The sequence below is a fragment of the Oncorhynchus clarkii genome, unplaced genomic scaffold (genome assembly GCF_045791955.1).
Source record: "Oncorhynchus clarkii lewisi isolate Uvic-CL-2024 unplaced genomic scaffold, UVic_Ocla_1.0 unplaced_contig_7947_pilon_pilon, whole genome shotgun sequence".
NCBI classification, from domain to species: domain Eukaryota; kingdom Metazoa; phylum Chordata; class Actinopteri; order Salmoniformes; family Salmonidae; genus Oncorhynchus; species Oncorhynchus clarkii.
Window position 1 is genome coordinate 21,020 of NW_027258939.1, and position 25,449 is coordinate 46,468.

The following is a 25,449-nucleotide window of genomic DNA, read 5'->3' on the forward strand; positions in this document are numbered from 1 at the left end:
GCCATACTCTTTTTGAACAGACGGCATCAGATACATGGCCTACACATACTAAGACAGAGGAGCGTTGTTCTGCTGTCTCAGATGCTTTATCTGAGGTTGATGTGTCTTTCTGTCAATAGTGTGCAACTGCAGCCCACATTTCGGGGTGTCCCTGCATGAGGGCATTCCTGCACCTGCTACATTATGCACAGTACTGTTCACTATATACTATGGATGCACATTAACACTGTCTATAATGCACAATCTGTTGTTGAGGTTGATGACTTAAAAACAAGTGCTCCCACCTGCATCTGTTCTGGTGACACAGGAGTTTGAAGTGGAGGGAGTACAGGGCTTAGTATGTCCCTCAAGGAGGCTAAAAAAAGATTTTGACTTGGAAAAGTTGAATATTTTCAGGAGTCAGGTAATTGTTTAAGGGAGGAGGATTGGAGGGAAAGATAGAGCAGGTTGAAAAGACTGAGGGAGGCAGAGGATGGGTTTGTATCTGTTGAAGATAGCAATGACAAGGGAGAGGGAATGTCGAGGAAGATTGGTATCAAGTTGAAAAAGAGTGGGCCGGACACCAGTTTGAGTTCTGGAGGTGAAATGGAAGGGGCAGAAGGTATTGTGAGGAGCTTGGAGCCCAAGCCTTCCATTGATGGGCATGGCTATGATAAAGATACGATTGGTTCAGTGGGAGTAAGATTTTTGAAGAAGGTGGAACCAGGCCTTTTGTCTGATCCATGGTCGGTTTCAAGTTGGGTGGAAAAGATGGTGGGTGCCATTGAGTCGGTGAAGGTAACCCTGAGTGGAGGTGTCTGGTGCGAGAGAGGCAGGTTGAGGTGGCCAGGGTCATTGTAGTGAAGAAGATGTTGTATGCAGAGGAAGTGGAGGGTGGATCAAGGGTGAGGGATTCTGAGAGGATCCCTGTGAATAGTAGATCTTTGCCAGAACAGAGGGATAGGCCAATGAGTGATATATGTTTCAGTGAGTTTGGCTTAGCATTCATAGCCATTGTTATCTGCTGTACCGCAGAGATGATACGTAAGTCATAGAAAATAGATGTTGTGGTGGCAGCTGCAGAGAAGTACTTGGGGGTATGAGATTAGATTTCAGAAGAGTTACAGGGTGTGTTGAGTTGTAGTGTCCCGTCCTCTCGGGTCGTTGGCCTGGGGTAGGATAAGATAGGGTTAAAGTAGTGGAATAAGGTGATGGGTTTTAACGAGTGTAGGGTTAGTTAGAAGGGTCATTTAATATATATATATATTTCTTTTTTCACATTTCCCCTTTCCAATTTTGTATCACAAAGGTAATGGATTCATACTATAGTTCAGTAGAGGGCGATAATGCAACATATTGGATACCAACCGTCTTTAAACCTCACAGAAGCAGAAGAAGAAGAATGCACCTGTTCTTTTGTGATTGCTGCCCTGCCCACTATTTAACTGGAAGGAGAGCTATTCCACACAATTGTTTATGCTTTTTCTTTGGTTGTTTTTTTTCCAAATCTTGGGGGACAATTGTTGTTGCAACATGGTTTGGTTTCTGATTCTCATCTGGTTTGTCCAAGGTAGGACCAGTCATTTTGGTTATGTGACATCCTGTTCTTGAGTGTTTTCCATTTGAGGTAGGCGTGGCCGGCCCCACTGCGGACGCCAATTGGTTCACCATGTTATTATCTAACATGTATTATGTTTCCCTTGTGTATTTCAGTGGGCAGTGTTCCCATCACCAATTTCACAAATGCTACTACTTCAAATGCTACTTTCCCTGCCACAGGTAGGCAGGCCTGCATTTGGGACCAGTCATTTTGTTAGGTGACAGGCTGAAAGCTAGGCCTGTTTTCCATGTATATTTAATGTAGGCCAGCCCCACTGCAAAACTGTTGTTCTGTTCCTCTTTATAATATTTTCTTTCTGTATTTCAGTGGACAATTCTACAAACCCCAACAATTCTACAAATGTGACTTTCACTGCCACAGGTAGGCCTCTACTGTGATTCTAAAGTCAATCTCTTGGGCTGATGGGCCTAAAGAAACAATTCAATCTGTTGTCTTCAAGTTTATGGCCTGTCTATCAATAAACATAATGATATTACAAAATAAGTTTGTTCACAATTTCATTTAGGTTCTACTGCTTCAATGGGGACACGCCACAGACAAAATGATTGGGTTAAAACGCCTGAAACCAGAGAAGGTAACGCATTCATTAGATGAAGCGCACAATCCTGGACCTCTACCATGAGGATGGAGGTAGTGACTTGTAACTAGTACATGTCATGTCAGTGTTTCAGACCATCTCTCTCTGTTACAGAGGACTTACAGTTCGACCTTGCTATCATGGAGGGAGACATTCTGGTTTCGGTGAGTCTGTTATCCCTGCTTTCTGTCCTGTTACTGCATCTTTTAGACTGATGAATCCAATTGATACCACCTTCTGATATACACATTCTGAATGTAATGTCTCCAAAATCATTCAAGCCAGATTGTTGAACAGAATTACATTTGAACGTGCTCTACCGGTTGTCCATGGTGTTTGTCCTTCAGATGGTTGCAATTTGAGCCTATATATCCACAGGAAAATATACAATGCATGCATAATAACTGAAGTGCCAGGTGATAGAAATTCCAACTTCAGTACCGCCACTCTAAAAAGTTGTTTTAACAGTACTTTCCTGTGGATATTTTTAACCATCTGAAGGATCAACACCACGGACCACCAGTAGAGTAAGTTTCAATGTCATTTTATTTAACATTCTGTCTTGTAAAGAAACCTTTAGTGATTTTGCAGTCATTAATTTCAGTCTGTGTAGAAGCTGGTACAGTGCCTTCTGAAAGCATCGTACCCCTTGACTTATTTCACATTTTGTTGTTACAGCCTGAATTCAAAATGGATTAAATACAAATTCTAACCCGTCTACACAAAATAACCCATAATGACAGTGAAAATGTTTTAGAAATGTTTGCTAGTTTATTGAAAATGAAATGCAGAAATATCTCAACTAGTCGCATCCCAGAGTCAATACTTTGTAGAAGCACCTTTGGCAGCGATTACACCTGTGAGTCTCTCTGGGTAAGTCTAAGAGCTTTCCACATCTGGATTGTGTAACTTCTCAAAATCTAATCAAAATTATTCAAGCTGTCAAATTGGTTGTTGATCACTACTAAACAACCATGTTCAGGTCCTGCAGTAGATTTGTCAAAACTGTAACTTGGCCACTCGGGAACATTCTGTCTTCTTGGTAAGAAACTCCAGTGCAGATTTTCCCTTGTGTTTTAGGTTATTGTCCTGCAGAAAGGTGAATTGTGCTCCCAGTGTCTGGTAGAAAGCAGACTAAACCAGGATTTCCTCTAGGATCTTGCTTGTGCTTAGCTCATAACGTTTCTTTTTTTATCCTGAAACTCCCCAGTCCGCTATGATTACAAGCATACCCATAACATGATGCATCCACCACAATGCTTGAAAATATGAAGTGGTACTCAGTAATCTTTTGGATTTGCCTGTCATTACACTTTGTATTCAGGACCAAAAGATAATTGCTTTGCCACATTTTCTGCAGTATTACTTTAGTGCCTTGATGCAAATAGGATGCATGTTTTGGAATAATTTGATTCTGTACAGGCTTCCTTTTCACTGTCAATCAGGTTAGTATTGTAGAGTAACTAAAATGTTGTTCCATTCTCAGTTCTCTTATCACAGCCATTAAAGTCTAACTGTTTTATAGTCACTATTGGGTTCATGGTGAAATCCCTGAGCGGTTTCCTTCTCTGGCAACTGACTTAGGAAAGACACCTGTATCTTTTGTATGGACTGGGTGTATTGAAACACCATCCAAAGTGTAATTAACTTCACCACGTTCGAAGGGATCTTCAATGTCTGCTTTTTTTTACCCATCTATGCAAGTTTTTGAAACCAACAGGACGTTGTAGTTAAATCTGTTTGAAACTCACTGCTTGTTTGAGACCTTACAATTATCTGTATGTGTGGGTTACAGAGATCAGGTAGTCATTCAAAATTAATGTAAATACTATTGCACAGTAAGTCATGCAAATAATATTTGTGTGTCGGCCAGTGACGACAATCTCAATTTAAATCGTAGTGGCACGGTTTTAGTTGATTTGAATTTTCTTCTAAAAGATCTTAAAATAGATATAGTTTACAAAACATTAGGAACACTTAATATTGAGTTGCACCCCCCTTTGCCCTCAGAAAAGCCTCAATTCGCCAGGGCATGGACTCTACAAGGTGTCACGCATTCCACAGGAATACTGGCCCCATGATGTCCTCAATGCTTCCCACCATTGTGCCCAGTTGCCTGGTAGTGGATCTCTAATCCGAAATAGCTCGTTCCATCTCATCCCACAGATGCTTAATTGGATTGAGATCTGGTGACTGGGCAGGCCACTGCACTAAGCTGAATTCACTGTCATTTTTGTGGAACCATTCCTGGACAATCCTAGCCTTGTGGCTTGGGGCATTATCCTGCTGAAAAAATAAATTCAGATGGATACACTGCTGCCATGAAGGGATGCACCTGATTTTCAATAATGTTCAGACATTCAAACGTTGTGCAACTTTTATCCAACGTGTGCCATGAAAAGGCACCCCACAGCATCACTCCACCACTGCCACTCTAGCCTGCAATGTTGACAAACATCATGATGGCTGCATGTGGTTTTCTTCATACCCTAGTCCTCCCATCAGCGTGAAATTGCAACAAAAAAAACGGGATTCATCAGACCAGACGTTTTTCCAAATCTCCTGTGTGCAGTGTTTCCTTAGTCCACTGCAACATGTTTTTTGCTGAAAGAAGTGGTACTCTGTAAGGTTGTCGGCTGCCATACCCCATTTGTGTCAAGATTCTACGAGTTGAGCATTCTTTGGGCACAAATGTTTTACTGGACGGTCAATTGAATATAACTGTAGCCCGTCTGTTGCTCTGCACAATTCGTGTCACCCATTTTCGACCACTGGACTGCCATTGGCTGGATGTCCTTTGGGTGCTGGACCATTCTTCACACACACTGGAAACTGAGTGTGAAATACCCAGCAACATTGCAGTTCTTGACACACTCAGCTGGTGAGCCTGGTACCTACCATACCCTGATCAAAGGTACTTCAATATTTTGTCCTGCCTATTCACCCTCTGAATGGCATATATACATGATCCATGTCGCAAGGCTTAACAATCCTCAATTAACCGGTCTCTTCATATACACTGAACAGGTGACCTCTGTAAGGATCATAGCATTCACCTGGTCAGTCTGTCATGGAAAGTACACTGTATATTGCTCCTTTATTTCTACATACTTAGTCTGGTTTTAGTCATTTAAGTTAATACTGAAATAGTTTTACCATTTTAGAATTTAAAAACATTCATAGGGGAAACGCAGAAATAACAATTGAATTAATCGGAGGCCTATGCTGTCTCGCGACAGCTGGATTTAAGATGAGGTGTTTTGTCCTACAGGAAGACCGATTAGCTGTGAAGTCACTTTGGCCTGAGAAAGATGGCGTCACTTCTATCCCCTACAAGGTCAACGATTATCTGGGTGAGTGTCGAATACAGTAGGAGAGATGAACACTAGATGTTTTCTAATACAGTGAGAATGATATGCACCGTCTAATGGTAGATTGTCTCTGATCCACACAGTGGACAGAAAGGTAACTATACTAGCAGCGTTCAAGATGATTTCAGACCAGACGTGTATCCTCTTCCACGAATACACCAATGAGATTAACTACATAGACATCATCTCTGGGACAGGGTGAGTCCAAAGTGGGCACATTAACACATTATCTCCTTCCCAGCAGTTTACAGTTAACTCACAACCTCTCCTTCCTTTTTCCTGTGTTCAATCCTTTATTTTTCTCTCTTCCTGTCATATCCCCTCTTTCTCCTCCATTTCTCTCCTCCTTTTCTCACCTTTCTCTTTCTTCACTTAACTCTAGCTGTGCGTCGTATGTAGGTTTTCAAGGCGGGGCCCAGTCTCTGTACTTCGGTAGAGCCTGTAACGTGGGGAACCTGTGCCATGAGCTGATGCATGCCCTGGGCCTGCACCACGAGCACACACGGCCAGACCGTGACCAATACGTCACCATACAGTGGGACAACGTGGTCCCAGGTTACTCACACCAACACAACATACTAAACCACCTCACGGGCATTACATGTGGATCAGGGGCAGGGCTGGTCAATTTGTCCCCTGAAGAGCTGCAGTGTGTAGGCTTTAGTACTAGCCCAACACTAACATACCTGATTCAGCTTTTTGTGGTCTGAAGACCGTACAGAATAACTAACTATTGACATTTAATATTTTATTAGGTACTGCCTAAGTGTAACGGATGTGAAACGGCTAGCTTAGTTAGCGGTGGTGCGCGCTAAATAGCGTTTCAATCGGTGACGCCACTTGCTCTGAGACCTTGAAGTAGTGGTTCCCCTTGCTCTGCAAGGGCCGTGGCTTTTGTGGAGCGATGGGTAACGATGCTTCGTGGGTGTCAGTTGTTGATGTGTGCAGAGGGTCCCTGGTTCGCGCCCGGGTATGGGCGAGGGGACGGTCTAAAGTTATACTGTTACATAAGCAGCAGCTACTCTTCCTGGGCTCCACACACCATGAAACACTACATAACATGAATAGACAGTGCACCACAAGGACAGAACAACATTAGTTTAAAATAAGAATAGTCTTTCATACATTTATGCCTTAATGTTCCATTTATCATGTACTTATTATAACGGAAATACTGCAGCCATTCATTTCCCCATACATTGCAACCCTTTCCTCTACTGTTGAAATTGCTTTGTCTAAGCAGGTCCCGATGTCCTAACATCATAGCAACCTTGAATCCTGATATCCTAATCTCACAGTACCAGTTATGTAAACACCAGAGAATCTTACACCAGTAACCATCAGTGTTCTTCAGTTTGAGACCAATACTATGTATTTCATAGACTAATTTCCAATTATGTAGAATTGAACTGAATTCGTTAACTCCTGTGAATTTCTTCTGGCATGATTGCAGCAACCTTGTTCGCTAAATTTGCCTGACGCGAATAACTCTACATTGTCATCTACAGTTACCACCTATCCTGGTGTAAAATATACCTTTTACAGTTGCCACCCGTAATGGGTATCCTGGGATAACATGTAAGCTCGTTTTGAGGGCAGTTTTGTTACATTACCACCCGCAATGGGTTTCATTAGGTAAGATGAAATATTCATGCCTTGAATCATGTAGAGTTTCCTCCTGCTAGAGGTTCAACTTAATGGTTTTTCCATCTCAACTTGTATACATTTCCATTTTCATTCCCCTATATCACATTCACACCCAGCAGTGTCCACCAGTCACATCTGCCTCTTGTAACTCTTTTAACTTCCAGGAAAACAAGAGAACTTTAAGGTGAAGAAAGGAGACACTCAGGACCTGCCCTATGACTACGACTCCATAATGCACTACGGAACGTCAGTCACACTGCTCTCCTCCTTATTCCCACTAAAGTCCTAATTTTACTCACCTTGTTTAAAAACTGCTAGCAATGAGTAAATATTAGTTTTACTGTGTACGGTATCCAGCTCCAGTAACATTTCCCTGTGCGTACCAAATGGTTCCCTCTTTACGTCACTATTTTTTTTACCTGGGCTCTGGTCAAACTGTGCACTATATTGGGAATAGGGTGGCATTGTGACGCAGTCCTTGTGTTAAAGTAGCAAGTCCTCTAATCCCCCATTGTTGGGTTTCTCCTGGCAGATACTACTTCTCATCAAACCGGAACCCCACTATTGGCTCCAAGAAGAGGGGAGTCCAGATTGGACAGAGAAATCACCTGAGCCCCCTGGACATAACACGCCTTAACAAACTCTATCAATGTGGTAAAGGCATGCGCACACACAGACAGACGGGAAAAATATCAGAATTGGGCTGCCTTCGTAAATGCAGTCATTATCGCACTGTATTCTAACCATGTTCATGTCCTGTTACAGAATAACAATGCACAGTTTATCACTTATTGCACCATCGAAGAAGATTTCAACACCGCTGCTGTCGACTGAAGATTCCAACACAAATGGCACTGACATTTTAACTTCTCAACAATGAATAAGTTGAACAAGTCCCTTAAAGCTTTCTGATGGATTGTATGTGTGTTCAGAAGGTAGTTTAATTTGTCCTGTGTGCTCTTGCTGCCTTGAATTAGGCCTATTCCACTGCACTTGTCTTGGAAATAAATCAAATGATCCAGTCAGTGATGTTTCTTGCAGTGTTCTATTTCATTCTATAATGGACCTTCTCAGCTATGCTCATCATGCATCCCAAGGTGGGATCAGAGATGAAGTAGATCTAGCATAGCAGGAGAGATGACTTAAATTAATGGTGATTAAGGTATAAAACTTGGCTGGCTAGCTAGGCAACAAATTATTTAAAAATGATGATGCTGTAACAGGACTTAGACAGCAGGGATCATAGTCACCAAAATCAGAATGTCACCCTCTGGAAGGGTGTACTACGAAACCTGGGATTTGACGAGAACTTTGGTAAACTCTTGAGCTCAACCATATATGTGGCTCACCATTTAGCAACGAATACTAAACAAATATACATAAAGATGTATAAACACACTACTGTTCAAAAGTTTTGGGTCACTTGAAATGTCCTTGATTTTGAAAGCCTTTTGTCCATTAAAATATCAACTTGATCAGAAATAGTGTAGACAATGTTGTAAATAACTAATGTAGCTGTTTGGAATATCTACAGTTGAAGTCGGAAGTTAACATACGCCTTAGCCCAATACATTTCAACTCCGTTTTCAAAAATTTCTGACTTTTAATCCGAGTAAAAATTCCCTGTCTTTGGTCATTTAGGATCCCCACTATATTTTAAGAATGTGAAATGTCAGCATAATCAAGATTTCAGCTTTAATTCCTTTCATCACATTCCCAGTGGGTCAGAAGTTTACATACACTCAATTAGTGTTTGGTAGCATTGCCTTTAAATTAAGTTGGGTCAAACATTTTGGGTAGCCTTCCACAAGCTTCCCACAATAAGTTGGGTGAATTTTGGCCCATTCCTCCTGACAGAACTGTTGTAACAGAGTCCGGTTTGTAGGCTTACTTGCTCGCACAGGCTTTTTATGGTCTGCCCACATGTTCTATAAGTTTGAAGTCAGTCCAATAACTTGACTTCGTTGTCCTTAAGCCATTTTGCCACAACTTTGGACGTATGCTTGGGGTCATTGTCCAGTTGGAAGTTGCGATCAAGCTTTAACTTCCTAACATTTCTTGATGTTGCGTCAATATATCCACATTTTCCCCTCATGATGCCATCTATTTTGTGAAGTTCACCAGTCCATCCTGCAGCAAAGTACCCCCACAACATGCTACAACCCCTGTTCTTCACGGTTGGGATGGTGTTCTTTGGCTTTCAAGCCTCTCCCTTTCTCCTCCAAACATAATGCTCATTATGGCCAAATAGTTATATTTTTATTTCAAAAGAGCTGAGGACAATTCTCCAAAAAGTACTTTCTTTGTCCCCATGTGCAGTTGCAAACTGTAGTCTGGCTTTTTTATGGAGGTTTTGGAGCAGTGGCTTCTTCCTTGTAGAGCGGCCTTTCGGGTTATGTTGATATAGGACTCATTTTACTGTGGATATAGATACTTTGTGCACGTTTCCTCCAGCATCTTCACAAGGTTCTTTGCTGCTGTTCTGGGATTGATTTGCACTTTTTGCACCAAAGTACGCTCATCTCTTGGACACAGAATGTGTCTCCTTCCTGAGTCGTATGATGGCTGCGTGGTCCCATGGTGTTTATACTTGCGTACTATTGTTTGTACAGATGATACCTTCAGGCGTTGGGAAATTGCTCCCAAAGATGAACCAGACTTGTGGAGGCCCACATTTTTTTTGACTAAAATGATGTCAATTAGCCTATCGGAAGCTTCTAAAGCCATGACATCTTTTTCTGGAATTTTTCAAAATGTTTAAAGGCACAGTCACCTTACTGTAAGTAAATTTCTGACCCACTGCAATTGTGATACAGTGAATTATAAGTGAAATAATCTGTTAGAAACATTTTTTGGAAAAATGACTTGTGTCATGCACACAGTAGATGTCCTAACCGACTTGCCAAAACTATCGTTTGTTAACAAGAAATTTGTGGAGTGGTTGAAAAACAAGTTTTATTGACTCCAACCTAAGTGTATATAAACTTCCGACTTCAACTGTACATAGTTGTACAGAGGCCCATTATCAGCAACCATAACTCCTGTGTTCCACTGGCACGTTGTTAGCTAATTCAAATGTATCATTTTAAAAGGCTAATTGATCATTAGAAAACCCTTTTGCAATTACGTTAGCACAGCTGAAAACTGTTCTGATTAAAGAAGCAATAAAACTGGCCTTTAGACTAGTTGGGTATCTGGAGCATCAGCATTTGTGGGTTCGATTACAGGCTCAAAATGGCCAGAAACAAATAACTTTTTTCTAAAAACTCGGCAGCCTATTCTAGTTCTGAGAAATTAAGGCTATTCTGTGCGAGAAATTGCCAAGAAACTGAAGATCTCGTACTACTCCACAGAACAGTGCAAACTGGCAATAACCAGAATAGAAAGAGGGGGTGGCCCTGGTGCACAACTGAGCAAGAATACATTAGAGTGTCTAGTTTGAGAAATAGATGCCTCAACTGGCAGCTTCATTAAATAGTACCTGAAAAAAACAGTCTCAACGTCAACAGTGAAGAGGTGACTCCGGGATGCTGGCATTCTAGGCAGAGTTGCAAAGAAATAGCAATATCTGACTGGCCAATAAAAATGTTAAGATGGGCAAAAGAACACAGACACTGGACAGAGGAACTCTGCCTAGAAGGCCAGAATATTCCTTGGGTTTACACCAATCTTACTACTACTGCACTGATCACACTCAAACAGAAAAGGCTGATGCTTGCAATTCATTTTTATTGTAAAGTTGTATGATATAAAGCAGGAAGAATTAACATCCAAAGGCCCATTTAGGGCCATGGCAAACTGCCTATCATAGACCCTCTCCCTCTTCCTCCATGGTGTCCTCCAGAAGCTCATGAAAGCAATGCTGTCAATCCACATGGAAGCAGAACATAGAGTGCTCCTGTAAAACAATTATTCCGTCAGGAATTAATCAAACAGTCATTGAACGAATGGGATTCACAGTAATACAATTTGTCTGAGAAATTTCAATCATGAACCCCAGTTGTGGAGCCCCTATCCTCTCATCACAAGCACAAGCACTTACCTCATCTGCTCTTCTGTGTTTTCCTCTTCCTGCCTCCCTCCCTTTCATCCTTTTCTATTGATGCTTCAACAGATAAAGAGACCTCATATGCCACAATCTGTTTCAGGAAAAAAACATCTGAAAGCCCACTCACTTGAAGTGAATAATCACATGAGATCAGGAATTGTAGTGTTGAAGTGTAGTAGAAAGACGTTGCATAAATGCACTTCTATCAACACTAATACAGTTGTCTACAGAGAGCAGGCTTTGATAGTAAACACTTACCTAATGAAGTCATCCAGCTGTGCTCCTCCTCCAACCCTCCCATCCTTTCCAATTGATGCTTCTTTGGCTGCTCTTTTCATCTATCTCAGACTTGAACAGGCTTAGAAAGAGGACAAAAGGAAACCAAAGCAACTTTGGAAGAGAAGTAGAAGAGGCAGACTTATTTTCTTTTTGACGTCTGTTGGCTATTTTTCCTGTGCTCTTGGTCTTCTCCTTTTCTGCTAATCCTTAGTTATTTAAATAGTTATTTTGGCCATATGTCCATCAGAATTCTAGTTCAATCTCCTCTCTATTATTCTTCTAAAGTGTTTTCACCTCTTTTCTCTGGGTCTCTGTTTATCTTGCCTCCCCCTTGTGTTTTCCATAACTTTCTTTCGATCCACTCAGCTCTTCTTTACTGCTAATCTCATTTACCTTTTATCCCATGGTCCTTCCTGATTCTGTCCATCAGAACTTGAATTCTATATCCCCTACTTCCCTCCTGATAAACCACTCTGGTCTCTCTTCCTCCTCTCTCATGTTTCCTCCTCTTCACCCTCATGCCTGGCTTCCTTATAATTTGTTCCTCCTTTTGCTTATTTTCTCATTTTTTTGTTTGTTTTTTCTCTTAAAAAAAACTCTGTTGTTTATTTACATCTATCAACATACCTAGGAGCATTGACTTGTACATTTCTTCTTTTGTCTGCTCCCTTTCTTTTGTCATCTACTCAAAAGTTGTCGATGCCTCGTCCGCCTCTTTCTTCTGCTTCTTCCTTGTTCTCCTCTTTGCAGACTGTGCGTGAGCGGTCTCTGGACGCTGCTCCCTCTCTTCCCTCCGCACAGAGGCGTCAGATGTAGACGCTGTGACCTCGTATGCCACCACCTGTTTTGCTCTCTGTGTCTGTCCTTTTTTCTGACACAGCGCACGCCTCTTTTCTCTTTCAATCTGTGCATTCCTCTCTTCTCTTTCATACAGTTTCTCCATCTCCATCTTGAACCTGGCCTCGTGATCTTTTATTCTTTGAAGCTCTGCTCTCTTCTTATCCTCGTCCCGTATCCTTGTCTGCCTTTTCTGTTCCTCCTTCTCTTGTTCCTGTTGTATCTTCAATCTCCTTTTCTGTTCCTCTTTCCTCCTCTTCTCTTCTTTCTCTCGTGCCTTTTGCTGCATCTCCAACACCTTCATTCTCTCCTTTTCCCTGTTCCTCTCCTCCTCCATCCTCTGTTTCTCCATCTTTTTCTCTTCCTCTGCCCTCTTTTTCTCTTCTTTTGCACGGGCCTTCTGTTGCATCTCCTGCTGCTTTCTTTCTTTTTTCTCCCTCTTTTTCTCTTGCTCTTGTCTCTTTTTCTCATGTTCGATCTTTAGTTTCATCTCTGCCTTCTCCCTTTTCCTCTGCTCCTCTAACTTGTTTTTTTCCATATTTTCTGTCCTTTTCCTTTCCTCCTCATTCAATTTCTTCTGTATCTTTTCCCACTTTTTGAGCTCTTCGTTCCTGGCTTTTTCCTTCCTCCTTTCAATCTTCATCATCTCTTCATTTCTCTTAGCCTCATACTTGAAATATTTGATCCTGTCTGCGTAGCTCATGGCATTAAGTTCTTCTATCCCTCGGCTCGCCATCATAGACATTGCATTGGCGGTTGCAAATCTCCCTTCCCTTTTACCACTATCAGTCTCCTTCCTGTCCCTCTTACCATAAGGATCCCTGTGTAGACATCTCTGCTGTTGTCCACTCATGCTCTCCTCACTTTCACTACTCCCCTCCTGACTTGTGTCCTCACTCACACTCTGAGACACATCATCCTCAGACGAGCACGAGGGAGTCACAGCATTCTCAGTGATGACGCGAAGCGCCTTGATGTAGTCAGCTTCTGTGTTCACTCTGTGAGCGAGCGGGCACAGCTCCTCGTAAATGGATTTCCATGTGAGTGACTCCTCACAAACATCGTCAGGCAGGTATAGATCAGATGATTGCCTCTTGAGCACATTCACAACCTCTGCCAGGTCCTGCTGGGTGTCCCCCTGAGTGTCCTCTCGGGCGGCCACTGGCGTGGCCTCTGGGCTGTCCGGGCGCTCGGGGGCTGTGGCAGGGATATTAGATCGTTTTACTGCAGAGGAGCAGGAGGCCTCACTGTCATCGTTCTTGTCATCGCTGTTTGCCATTTTCTTCAGAATCTCTTCCTTTCTCTTTTGGGCCATCCTCTCTTTCAGCTGTGCTTTATACATGCTTGCAATTTCTGCTCCTCTCCGTTGAACTTCCTCAGACAATTCCTCAGACGATGCAGTCTCTGGCCTCTTAACCTCATCCTTGACCTTTGCCTGGCCAGTCAATGGGGACCTGGGGTGGACCTGCGGATGGGTCTGTCTCATCCGGGCAGGATGGCCGGGAGCCAGGAGGTGGGATGGGACAGCAAATCGGTGTGAAGCGTGTGGGTGTGACGTCTTGGACGGAGAATGAGGCCATTTATCAGGGGAGGTGCAGCTCTGTGTGTCCAGAGGGGGAAAGATTGAGTGTTTCTTAGGTGGGTCCTTCTGGGTGCCGACAGCATGCTGGTCAGGCTCCGATTGGCTGTTGGCGAGGTACCTGTGGTGGTTGTACCAGGGGAAAGCTGGCAGTGTCGGGGAGACGGGACAAATAATGGAGGAGGTGGAGCGCTGCTTGATCACCCCTTTATCCACCCCAATCTGTATGATGACAGACACACTTTTATTACTTAATAGCTTGATGGTTATTGTTATTACTATCTTAAAACAATTACATGTGTATGGGTAATAAATATCATAGAGAAAACATGTTTTATTACTGTATATTAGCCTATTAGGAAAATGGGAAGGTCCACACTTTTGGAATCATTCCAATTCAGAAATTCTTCCATTCCTTTACAACTTTATTCTAAGAATGCAGACCTTCCCAAGAATACTACCAGTGCAGAACACAGGCCTTCCTCAGAATACTATCAGTGCAGAATGCATACCTTCCTCAGAATACTACCAGTGCAGAACACAGGCCTTCCTCAGAATACTATCAGTGCAGAATGCATACCTTCCTCAGAATACTACCAGTGCAGAATGCAGACCTTCCTCATAATACTACCAGTGCAGAATGCAGACCTTCTTAATAATACTACCAGTGCAGAATGCAGACCTTCCTCAGAATACTTCCAGTGCAGAATGCAGACCTTCCTCAGAATACTTCCAGTGCAGAATGCAGACCTTCCTCAGAATACTACCAGTGCAGAATGCAGACCTTCTTAATAATACTACCAGTTAGACCTTCCTCAGAATACTACCAGTGCAGAAGTGCAGACCTTCCTCAGAATACTACCAGTGCAGAATGCAGACCTTCTTAATAATACTACCAGTGCAGAATTCAGACCTTCCTAGGAATACTACCAGTGCAGAATGCAGACCTTTCTCAGAATACTACCAGTGCAGAATGCAGACCTTCCTCAGAATACTACCAGTGCAGAATGCAGACCTTCCTCAGAATACTACCAGTGCAGAATGCAGACCTTCCTCAGAATACTTCCAGTGTGCAGTTCTTTTTCTTGCCTTCTTATTTCACTATTCTATCTATTTAGATCTCATTTCTGTGTATCAGGATTGGTAACATCTAAAGCAACTACAGTATATCTACTTATATGAAAGTCTGATTAAAGAAAACGGCTCTTGTTACCTCCTCCAAGAGTTGGTGCAGCCTAAATATTTCTCCATACAGCGCCTTAATCTCCCTCATGTTTCCTCGCTCAGTTCTCCATGTCTCTCTAGCCAATCTCCAATGGGCGAGGTCAAGGTCATGGATATCCTCCCGCATGCCTAGTTCAACCTGGGTTCCCTTCTCATTTAGCCTCTTCTTTTTCCTCTTCTTCTGGATTGAATCGGTGTTCTCCTTGTCCTGCCTACACACCTTTGGGGCAGTAGGGATATTGAGAATAGAACATGGTATATTTTATTTTACTCATTGGATTATTATGTGCCTTCCATTGTATTTCATTGATATAGAATATCAATAAGGTATAATGTTGACACTAGATCAAGCCGTAGTTTGTACAAAGTTTACACTGATTGGCCATACATGATTAGTCTGGACCACTTTAGTGGGTCGTAGATTTAGCCTGCAGATGGGACTTACATTAAGGCTGGGGAGTTGTGAGGAGTTGTGAGGCTGGTGTGTTCTGGGCCTGTGGAGTTCAGTAGTTCCTGTGCAGAAATCATCCTGTGCAGTCCGATTTGCCCATGGCTAGAAATGAAAATGATGACAAACATGCAGTCGGAAATGAGGTTATCATGATACAAGCTTGTTATTTTCAATCTTAGAAAAGCTCATAGGCCTATATGTCAAAGTGATGATTTTAAATCACTGGAGTTTTGACTATGAGGGTGGTGAGAGAAAATATATTCTAACCATTCTTATGATGAGCCTTGGAAAGGAGAACTTTCCCATAGTTCCTTCAATTACAGTAATCCTGAAAAAAATACAATATGGCTTAAAAATATTATTATATTATTCAAATCATCTAAATTAAATTGTGCCACAAAGTAGGCCTTTTCACACTAAATCACAAGTGGTCACAACTACTTACCACCAAAATAACCATCCAAAATATAGCAATGATTTTGACCCTGAATTGAACTTGTAAGTGTTGCTGTAATATGACAGTAACGCTATGGCAAGCCATTTAGGCTGTCATCATACCAGAATACAATCATTTATGACATCACAATTGTGATGTAATGTGGTGCCATGGGAAGCCACACCCACCATGACAGACAACAAATCACCAGAGCCACATAGGCCTATTAACCAATTAATCCACTTCTATGTTTGAAATACAGTATATTTAGTACTAGTAAGCTCATAAACATAGTAAAAACCACACTGTAGCAATGTGTATCACTTCACAGCTACTGTTCATGATGCATCATGAGTGGCTGTCCTCTGATGGGACCCTATTCCCTACATTGTAACTCTTCAGGATGTGGCAGAGTATGAAAACCTTTGCACTGTCTCTGATGCAGGTGTTTTTTTCTCCCACTCATTATGACATCACTGTGGACATTTTGCCTGAGTTTGGCATCTCTGGGGATAATATGCTGTGTGCAGACCACTTTTACACATATGCACTAGTGAAATCATTGTATTTCCTCCTGCATTAATGTATAATTGCAACATTACAGAATTTCTACAATTGTGCGTCGCCCTATGGGACTCCCAGGGCTTTAGACCACTGCACCACTCGGAAGGCCAATATAAACGCATCTTCAAAGAATTTATTGAGTTACAGTCCATATATTGGTGAATTGAAATTAATTAATTAGTCCCTAATCTATGGATTTCACATGACTGTACAGGGGTGCATCCATTGGGTGGGCCTTGGAGGGCTCACCCACTTGCAGCCAGGCCCAGCCAATCAGAATGAGTTTGTCCCCACAAAAAGGCATTATTATATGCAAATACTTGTCAGCCTCCCTCCCAGCGTGGCTACAAATTCTCTAAAAGGATGTTCGAGGCACCTTATGGTTGAAAAATTAAGATTCAATTATCTAGCAACAGCTCTGGTGGACATTGCTGCAGTCATTATGCCAATTGCACACTCCCTCAAAACTTGAGGCATCTGTGGCATTGTATTGTGACACAACTGCGCATTTTAGGGGCTTTTTATTGTCCCCAGTACAATGTGCCCCTGTGTAATGACCATGCTATTTAATCAGCTTCTTGATATGCCACACCTGTCAGGTGGATGGATTACCTTGGCAAAGGAGAAATGCTCACTAACAGCGATGTAGACAAATTTGTTCACAAAATGAGAAAATACGCTTTTTTTGCATATGAAACATTTTTGAGATGTTTTATTTCATCTCATGAAACATGGGACAAACACTTTACATGTTCTGTGTATATTTTTGTTCAGTGTACATTTCCAAGGCAACACATCCTCTAAAACTAGCCTTCTCTGGGGTAGGCTAACTCTGAGCTTTCTCATATATCCTGAATGAATTGTCTGATTTGCGAGTTAAGGACCAATGAAATCAGATCGATAGGAGTGGGGGAAAAGGGGGCTTGTGCATTGATAAGCACCTCAAAATAAGTTAACAATAGGTAATAAAATATGTCACTTTTGCCCATAAGATGGCTCTAATTTGGACTATTTTACACCATAGCCTGATGAAATTTACAATAACTTTTCTAGAGTAAAAACATATATAGGTTCAGTTTGCTCCAAGCAGAACTGGGCTAGGCGATGCAAACTTCTGTGCTCACACTCCCTAAAGACCTTCGCTTGAAAAACTAGAAGAAAGAGGCAATATTACTGTTTGTCTCTCTTGAGCCACCGTAGTAACAATATAGCCAGAAACACTTCCTCAAAATAGATACATCAAGACATCTGTATTGAATTATTTTCGTTTTTGCAGAGGAGGTCTTAGTCGTGCAATTACACATCAGTTTAGTGCAGTAATTCTCAAGTGAATGATAGCAAACACTTCATTGAAGAATCCCGTCCATAGTTCCCACCCCTACTGTAAACCAATCACTGATGAAGGGGTGTAGACTTTGACTACTAAACTTCCACTTGCCTCAACAAAAAAACTGGTGCACGCAAACAGTTGAAAATAACCTACCGAACACCAAAATGAACAAAAACTTCACAAAATGTATAAGCTTAAAGTGTTTTGACTGGGAAGCATGTGACAGCCTTTTACGGAAGGTGGACGAGCAAAATCCACCATCGTAGTACGGATGAAGCCTGAGCTGGGATGTGAAGCTAACTGAAGCTGGCTAGATTTAAAAGACCCTGGGTAGATCTAGCTTGCTTCTTGGTATACCACTCTGGGAACACCTTGGACTTACGACATGGGCTCTATGCTACATTATGGACAGTACTATTCACTGCTCTATACTATGGATGCACATTACCACTGTCTATACTGCACTATACATGAACACTAACACTGTCTACACGGTTTCCCACAGCAGATATTTATTTTCTGTCAATGGGGAGCCCACCATCATAGCCAAGATCCACAACAAGATATCAGAGATGGGCCAGAGAACACACAGGATTGAACTAAACATCCAGAAAGTCTGACCGCTCTACAACTGTGGCTGTATGACATGCCATACTCTTTTTGAACAGACGGCATCAGATACATGGCCTACACATACTAAGACAGAGGAGCGTTGTTCTGCTGTCTCAGATGCTTTATCTGAGGTTGATGTGTCTTTCTGTCAATAGTGTGCAACTGCAGCCCACATTTCGGGGTGTCCCTGCATGAGGGCATTCCTGCACCTGCTACATTATGCACAGTACTGTTCACTATATACTATGGATGCACATTAACACTGTCTATAATGCACAATCTGTTGTTGAGGTTGATGACTTAAAAACAAGTGCTCCCACCTGCATCTGTTCTGGTGACACAGGAGTTTGAAGTGGAGGGAGTACAGGGCCTATGTACGTCCCTCAAGGAGGCTAAAAAAAGATTTTGACTTGGAAAAGTTGAATATTTTCAGGAGTCAGGTAATTGTTTAAGGGAGGAGGATTGGAGGGAAAGATAGAGCAGGTTGAAAAGACTGAGGGAGGCAGAGGATGGGTTTGTATCTGTTGAAGATAGCAATGACAAGGGAGAGGGAATGTCGAGGAAGATTGGTATCAAGTTGAAAAAGAGTGGGCCGGACACCAGTTTGAGTTCTGGAGGTGAAATGGAAGGGGCAGAAGGTATTGTGAGGAGCTTGGAGCCCAAGCCTTCCATTGATGGGCATGGCTATGATAAAGATACGATTGGTTCAGTGGGAGTAAGATTTTTGAAGAAGGTGGAACCAGGCCTTTTGTCTGATCCATGGTCGGTTTCAAGTTGGGTGGAAAAGATGGTGGGTGCCATTGAGTCGGTGAAGGTAACCCTGAGTGGAGGTGTCTGGTGCGAGAGAGGCAGGTTGAGGTGGCCAGGGTCATTGTAGTGAAGAAGATGTTGTATGCAGAGGAAGTGGAGGGTGGATCAAGGGTGAGGGATTCTGAGAGGATCCCTGTGAATAGTAGATCTTTGCCAGAACAGAGGGATAGGCCAATGAGTGATATATGTTTCAGTGAGTTTGGCTTAGCATTCATAGCCATTGTTATCTGCTGTACCGCAGAGATGATACGTAAGTCATAGAAAATAGATGTTGTGGTGGCAGCTGCAGAGAAGTACTTGGGGGTATGAGATTAGATTTCAGAAGAGTTACAGGGTGTGTTGAGTTGTAGTGTCCCGTCCTCTCGGGTCGTTGGCCTGGGGTAGGATAAGATAGGGTTAAAGTAGTGGAATAAGGTGATGGGTTTTAACGAGTGTAGGGTTAGTTAGAAGGGTCATTTAATATATATATATATTTCTTTTTTCACATTTCCCCTTTCCAATTTTGTATCACAAAGGTAATGGATTCATACTATAGTTCAGTAGAGGGCGATAATGCAACATATTGGATACCAACCGTCTTTAAACCTCACAGAAGCAGAAGAAGAAGAATGCACCTGTTCTTTTGTGATTGCTGCCCTGCCCACTATTTAACTGGAAGGAGAGCTATTCCACACAATTGTTTATGCTTTTTCTTTGGTTGTTTTTTTTCCAAATCTTGGGGGACAATTGTTGTTGCAACATGGTTTGGTTTCTGATTCTCATCTGGTTTGTCCAAGGTAGGACCAGTCATTTTGGTTATGTGACATCCTGTTCTTGAGTGTTTTCCATTTGAGGTAGGCGTGGCCGGCCCCACTGCGGACGCCAATTGGTTCACCATGTTATTATCTAACATGTATTATGTTTCCCTTGTGTATTTCAGTGGGCAGTGTTCCCATCACCAATTTCACAAATGCTACTACTTCAAATGCTACTTTCCCTGCCACAGGTAGGCAGGCCTGCATTTGGGACCAGTCATTTTGTTAGGTGACAGGCTGAAAGCTAGGCCTGTTTTCCATGTATATTTAATGTAGGCCAGCCCCACTGCAAAACTGTTGTTCTGTTCCTCTTTATAATATTTTCTTTCTGTATTTCAGTGGACAATTCTACAAACCCCAACAATTCTACAAATGTGACTTTCACTGCCACAGGTAGGCCTCTACTGTGATTCTAAAGTCAATCTCTTGGGCTGATGGGCCTAAAGAAACAATTCAATCTGTTGTCTTCAAGTTTATGGCCTGTCTATCAATAAACATAATGATATTACAAAATAAGTTTGTTCACAATTTCATTTAGGTTCTACTGCTTCAATGGGGACACGCCACAGACAAAATGATTGGGTTAAAACGCCTGAAACCAGAGAAGGTAACGCATTCATTAGATGAAGCGCACAATCCTGGACCTCTACCATGAGGATGGAGGTAGTGACTTGTAACTAGTACATGTCATGTCAGTGTTTCAGACCATCTCTCTCTGTTACAGAGGACTTACAGTTCGACCTTGCTATCATGGAGGGAGACATTCTGGTTTCGGTGAGTCTGTTATCCCTGCTTTCTGTCCTGTTACTGCATCTTTTAGACTGATGAATCCAATTGATACCACCTTCTGATATACACATTCTGAATGTAATGTCTCCAAAATCATTCAAGCCAGATTGTTGAACAGAATTACATTTGAACGTGCTCTACCGGTTGTCCATGGTGTTTGTCCTTCAGATGGTTGCAATTTGAGCCTATATATCCACAGGAAAATATACAATGCATGCATAATAACTGAAGTGCCAGGTGATAGAAATTCCAACTTCAGTACCGCCACTCTAAAAAGTTGTTTTAACAGTACTTTCCTGTGGATATTTTTAACCATCTGAAGGATCAACACCACGGACCACCAGTAGAGTAAGTTTCAATGTCATTTTATTTAACATTCTGTCTTGTAAAGAAACCTTTAGTGATTTTGCAGTCATTAATTTCAGTCTGTGTAGAAGCTGGTACAGTGCCTTCTGAAAGCATCGTACCCCTTGACTTATTTCACATTTTGTTGTTACAGCCTGAATTCAAAATGGATTAAATACAAATTCTAACCCGTCTACACAAAATAACCCATAATGACAGTGAAAATGTTTTAGAAATGTTTGCTAGTTTATTGAAAATGAAATGCAGAAATATCTCAACTAGTCGCATCCCAGAGTCAATACTTTGTAGAAGCACCTTTGGCAGCGATTACACCTGTGAGTCTCTCTGGGTAAGTCTAAGAGCTTTCCACATCTGGATTGTGTAACTTCTCAAAATCTAATCAAAATTATTCAAGCTGTCAAATTGGTTGTTGATCACTACTAAACAACCATGTTCAGGTCCTGCAGTAGATTTGTCAAAACTGTAACTTGGCCACTCGGCAACATTCTGTCTTGGTAAGAAACTCCAGTGCAGTCCTTGTGTTTTAGGTCATTGTCCTGCAGAAAGGTGAATTGTGCTCCCAGTGTCTGGTAGAAAGCAGACTAAACCAGGATTTCCTCTAGGATCTTGCTTGTGCTTAGCTCATAACGTTTCTTTTTTTATCCTGAAACTCCCCAGTCCGCTATGATTACAAGCATACCCATAACATGATGCATCCACCACAATGCTTGAAAATATGAAGTGGTACTCAGTAATCTTTTGGATTTGCCTGTCATTACACTTTGTATTCAGGACCAAAAGATAATTGCTTTGCCACATTTTCTGCAGTATTACTTTAGTGCCTTGATGCAAATAGGATGCATGTTTTGGAATAATTTGATTCTGTACAGGCTTCCTTTTCACTGTCAATCAGGTTAGTATTGTAGAGTAACTAAAATGTTGTTCCATTCTCAGTTCTCTTATCACAGCCATTAAAGTCTAACTGTTTTATAGTCACTATTGGGTTCATGGTGAAATCCCTGAGCGGTTTCCTTCTCTGGCAACTGACTTAGGAAAGACACCTGTATATTTTGTATGGACTGGGTGTATTGAAACACCATCCAAAGTGTAATTAACTTCACCACGTTCGAAGGGATCTTCAATGTCTGCTTTTTTTTTACCCATCTATGCAAGTTTTTGAAACCAACAGGACGTTGTAGTTAAATCTGTTTGAAACGGACTGCTTGTTTGAGACCTTACAATTATCTGTATGTGTGGGTTACAGAGATCAGGTAGTCATTCAAAATTAATGTAAATACTATTGCACAGTAAGTCATGCAAATAATATTTGTGTGTCGGCCAGTGACGACAATCTCAATTTAAATCGTAGTGGCACGGTTTTAGTTGATTTGAATTTTCTTCTAAAAGATCTTAAAATAGATATAGTTTACAAAACATTAGGAACACTTAATATTGAGTTGCACCCCCCTTTGCCCTCAGAAAAGCCTCAATTCGCCAGGGCATGGACTCTACAAGGTGTCACGCATTCCACAGGAATACTGGCCCCATGATGTCCTCAATGCTTCCCACCATTGTGCCCAGTTGCCTGGTAGTGGATCTCTAATCCGAAATAGCTCGTTCCATCTCATCCCACAGATGCTTAATTGGATTGAGATCTGGTGACTGGGCAGGCCACTGCACTAAGCTGAATTCACTGTCATTTTTGTGGAACCATTCCTGGACAATCCTAGCCTTGTGGCTTGGGGCATTATCCTGCTGAAAAAATCAATTCAGATGGATACTCTGCTGCCATGAAGGGATGCACCTGATTTTCAATTATGTTCAGACATTCAAACGTTGTGCAACTTTTATCCAACGTGTGCCATGAAAAGGCACCCCACAGCATCACACCACCACTGCCACTCTCTAGCCTGCAGTGTTGACAAACATCATGATGGCTGCATGTGGTTTTCTTCATACCCTAGTCCTCCCATCAGCGTGAAATTGCAACAAAAAAAACGGGATTCATCAGACCAGATGTTTTTCCAAATCTGCTGTGTGCAGTGTTTCCTTAGTCCACTGCAACATGTTTTTTGCTGAAAGAAGTGGTACTCTGTAAGGTTGTCGGCTGCCATACCCCATTTGTGTCAAGATTCTACGAGTTGAGCATTCTTTGGGCACGAATGTTTTACTGGACGGTCAATTGAATATAACTGTAGCCCGTCTGTTGCTCTGCACAATTCGTGTCACCCATTTTCGACCACTGGACTGCCATTGGCTGGATGTTCTTTGGGTGCTGGACCATTCTTCACACACACTGGAAACTGAGTGTGACATACCCAGCAACGTTGCAGTTCTTTGACACACTCAAACTGGTGAGCCTGGTACCTACCATACCCTGATCAAAGGTACTTCAATATTTTGTCCTGCCTATTCACCCTCTGAATGGCATATATACATGATCCATGTCACAAGGCTTAACAATCCTCCTTTAACCGGTCTCTTCATATACACTGATTGAACAGGTGACCTCAATAAGGATCATAGCATTCACCTGGTCAGTCTGTCATGGAAAGTACACTGTATATTGCTCCTTTCTTTTTTTTCTACATACTTAGTCTGGTTTTAGTCATTTAAGTTAATACTGAAATAGTTTACCATTTTAGAATTTAAAAACATTCATAGGGGAAACGCAGAAATAACAATTGAATTAATCGGAGGCCTATGCTGTCTCGCGACAGCTGGATTTAAGATGAGGTGTTTTGTCCTACAGGAAGACCGATTAGCTGTGAAGTCACTTTGGCCTGAGAAAGATGGCGTCACTTCTATCCCCTACAAGGTCAACGATTATCTGGGTGAGTGTCGAATACAGTAGGAGAGATGAACACTAGATGTTTTCTAATACAGTGAGAATGATATGCACCGTCTAATGGTAGATTGTCTCTGATCCACACAGTGGACAGAAAGGTAACTATACTAGCAGCGTTCAAGATGATTTCAGACCAGACGTGTATCCTCTTCCACGAATACACCAATGAGATTAACTACATAGACATCATCTCTGGGACAGGGTGAGTCCAAAGTGGGCACATTAACACATTCTCTCCTTCCCAGCAGTTTACAGTTAACTCACAACCTCTCCTTCCTTTTTCCTGTGTTCAATCCTTTATTTTTCTCTCTTCCTGTCATATCCCCTCTTTCTCCTCCATTTCTCTCCTCCTTTTCTCACCTTTCTCTTTCTTCACTTAACTCTAGCTGTGCGTCGTATGTAGGTTTTCAGGGCGGGGCCCAGTCTCTGTACTTCGGTAGAGCCTGTAACGTGGGGAACCTGTGCCATGAGCTGATGCATGCCCTGGGCCTGCACCACGAGCACACACGGCCAGACCGTGACCAATACGTCACCATACAGTGGGACAACGTGGTCCCAGGTTACTCACACCAACACAACATACTAAACCACCTCACGGGCATTACATGTGGATCAGGGGCAGGGCTGGTCAATTTGTCCCCTGAAGAGCTGCAGTGTGTAGGCTTTAGTACTAGCCCAACACTAACATACCTGATTCAGCTTTTTGCGGTCTGGAGTGAAGACCGTACAGAATAACTAACTATTGACATTTAATATTTTATTAGGTACTGCCTAAGTGTAACGGATGTGAAACGGCTAGCTTAGTTAGCGGTGGTGCGCGCTAAATAGCGTTTCAATCGGTGACGCCACTTGCTCTGAGACCTTGAAGTAGTGGTTCCCCTTGCTCTGCAAGGGCCGTGGCTTTTGTGGAGCGATGGGTAACGATGCTTCGTGGGTGTCAGTTGTTGATGTGTGCAGAGGGTCCCTGGTTCGCGCCCGGGTATGGGCGAGGGGACGGTCTAAAGTTATACTGTTACATAAGCAGCAGCTACTCTTCCTGGGCTCCACACACCATGAAACACTACATAACATGAATAGACAGTGCACCACAAGGACAGAACAACATTAGTTTAAAATAAGAATAGTCTTTCATACATTTATGCCTTAATGTTCCATTTATCATGTACTTATTATAACGGAAATACTGCAGCCATTCATTTCCCCATACATTGCAACCCTTTCCTCTACTGTTGAAATTGCTTTGTCTAAGCAGGTCCCGATGTCCTAACATCATAGCAACCTTGAATCCTGATATCCTAATCTCACAGT

General features: G+C 42.2%; 3 protein-coding genes across 3 annotated transcripts; 2 read left to right on the forward strand and 1 right to left on the reverse strand.

Moving 5' to 3' along the window:
• The first annotated feature begins 1,250 nt into the window (after window positions 1-1,250).
• Window positions 1,251-8,220, forward strand: LOC139399210 (low choriolytic enzyme-like). Its single transcript, XM_071144723.1, has 11 exons — window positions 1,251-1,549; window positions 1,693-1,758; window positions 1,907-1,960; window positions 2,106-2,174; window positions 2,292-2,341; window positions 5,449-5,530; window positions 5,632-5,746; window positions 5,931-6,103; window positions 7,360-7,441; window positions 7,728-7,849; window positions 7,961-8,220. The coding sequence occupies exons 1-11, from the start codon at window positions 1,456-1,458 to the stop codon at window positions 7,963-7,965; spliced, it is 912 nt and encodes a 303-aa protein (XP_071000824.1). The 5' UTR covers window positions 1,251-1,455; the 3' UTR covers window positions 7,966-8,220.
• Window positions 8,221-12,204: 3,984 nt separating this feature from the next.
• On the reverse strand, window positions 12,205-15,289 carry LOC139399213 (golgin subfamily A member 6-like protein 26). Its single transcript, XM_071144726.1, has 2 exons — window positions 15,152-15,289; window positions 12,205-14,160 (listed from the first exon to the last, which is right to left on the reverse strand). Exons 1-2 carry the CDS (start codon window positions 15,287-15,289, stop codon window positions 12,205-12,207), a joined length of 2,094 nt encoding a protein of 697 aa, XP_071000827.1.
• A 3,718-nt stretch (window positions 15,290-19,007) lies between these two features.
• Window positions 19,008-25,226, forward strand: LOC139399214 (astacin-like metalloprotease toxin 1). The gene is made up of 8 exons (XM_071144728.1): window positions 19,008-20,141; window positions 20,285-20,350; window positions 20,499-20,552; window positions 20,698-20,766; window positions 20,884-20,933; window positions 24,046-24,127; window positions 24,229-24,343; window positions 24,528-25,226. The coding sequence occupies exons 1-8, from the start codon at window positions 20,048-20,050 to the stop codon at window positions 24,874-24,876; spliced, it is 879 nt and encodes a 292-aa protein (XP_071000829.1). The 5' UTR covers window positions 19,008-20,047; the 3' UTR covers window positions 24,877-25,226.
• Window positions 25,227-25,449: the final 223 nt, after the last annotated feature.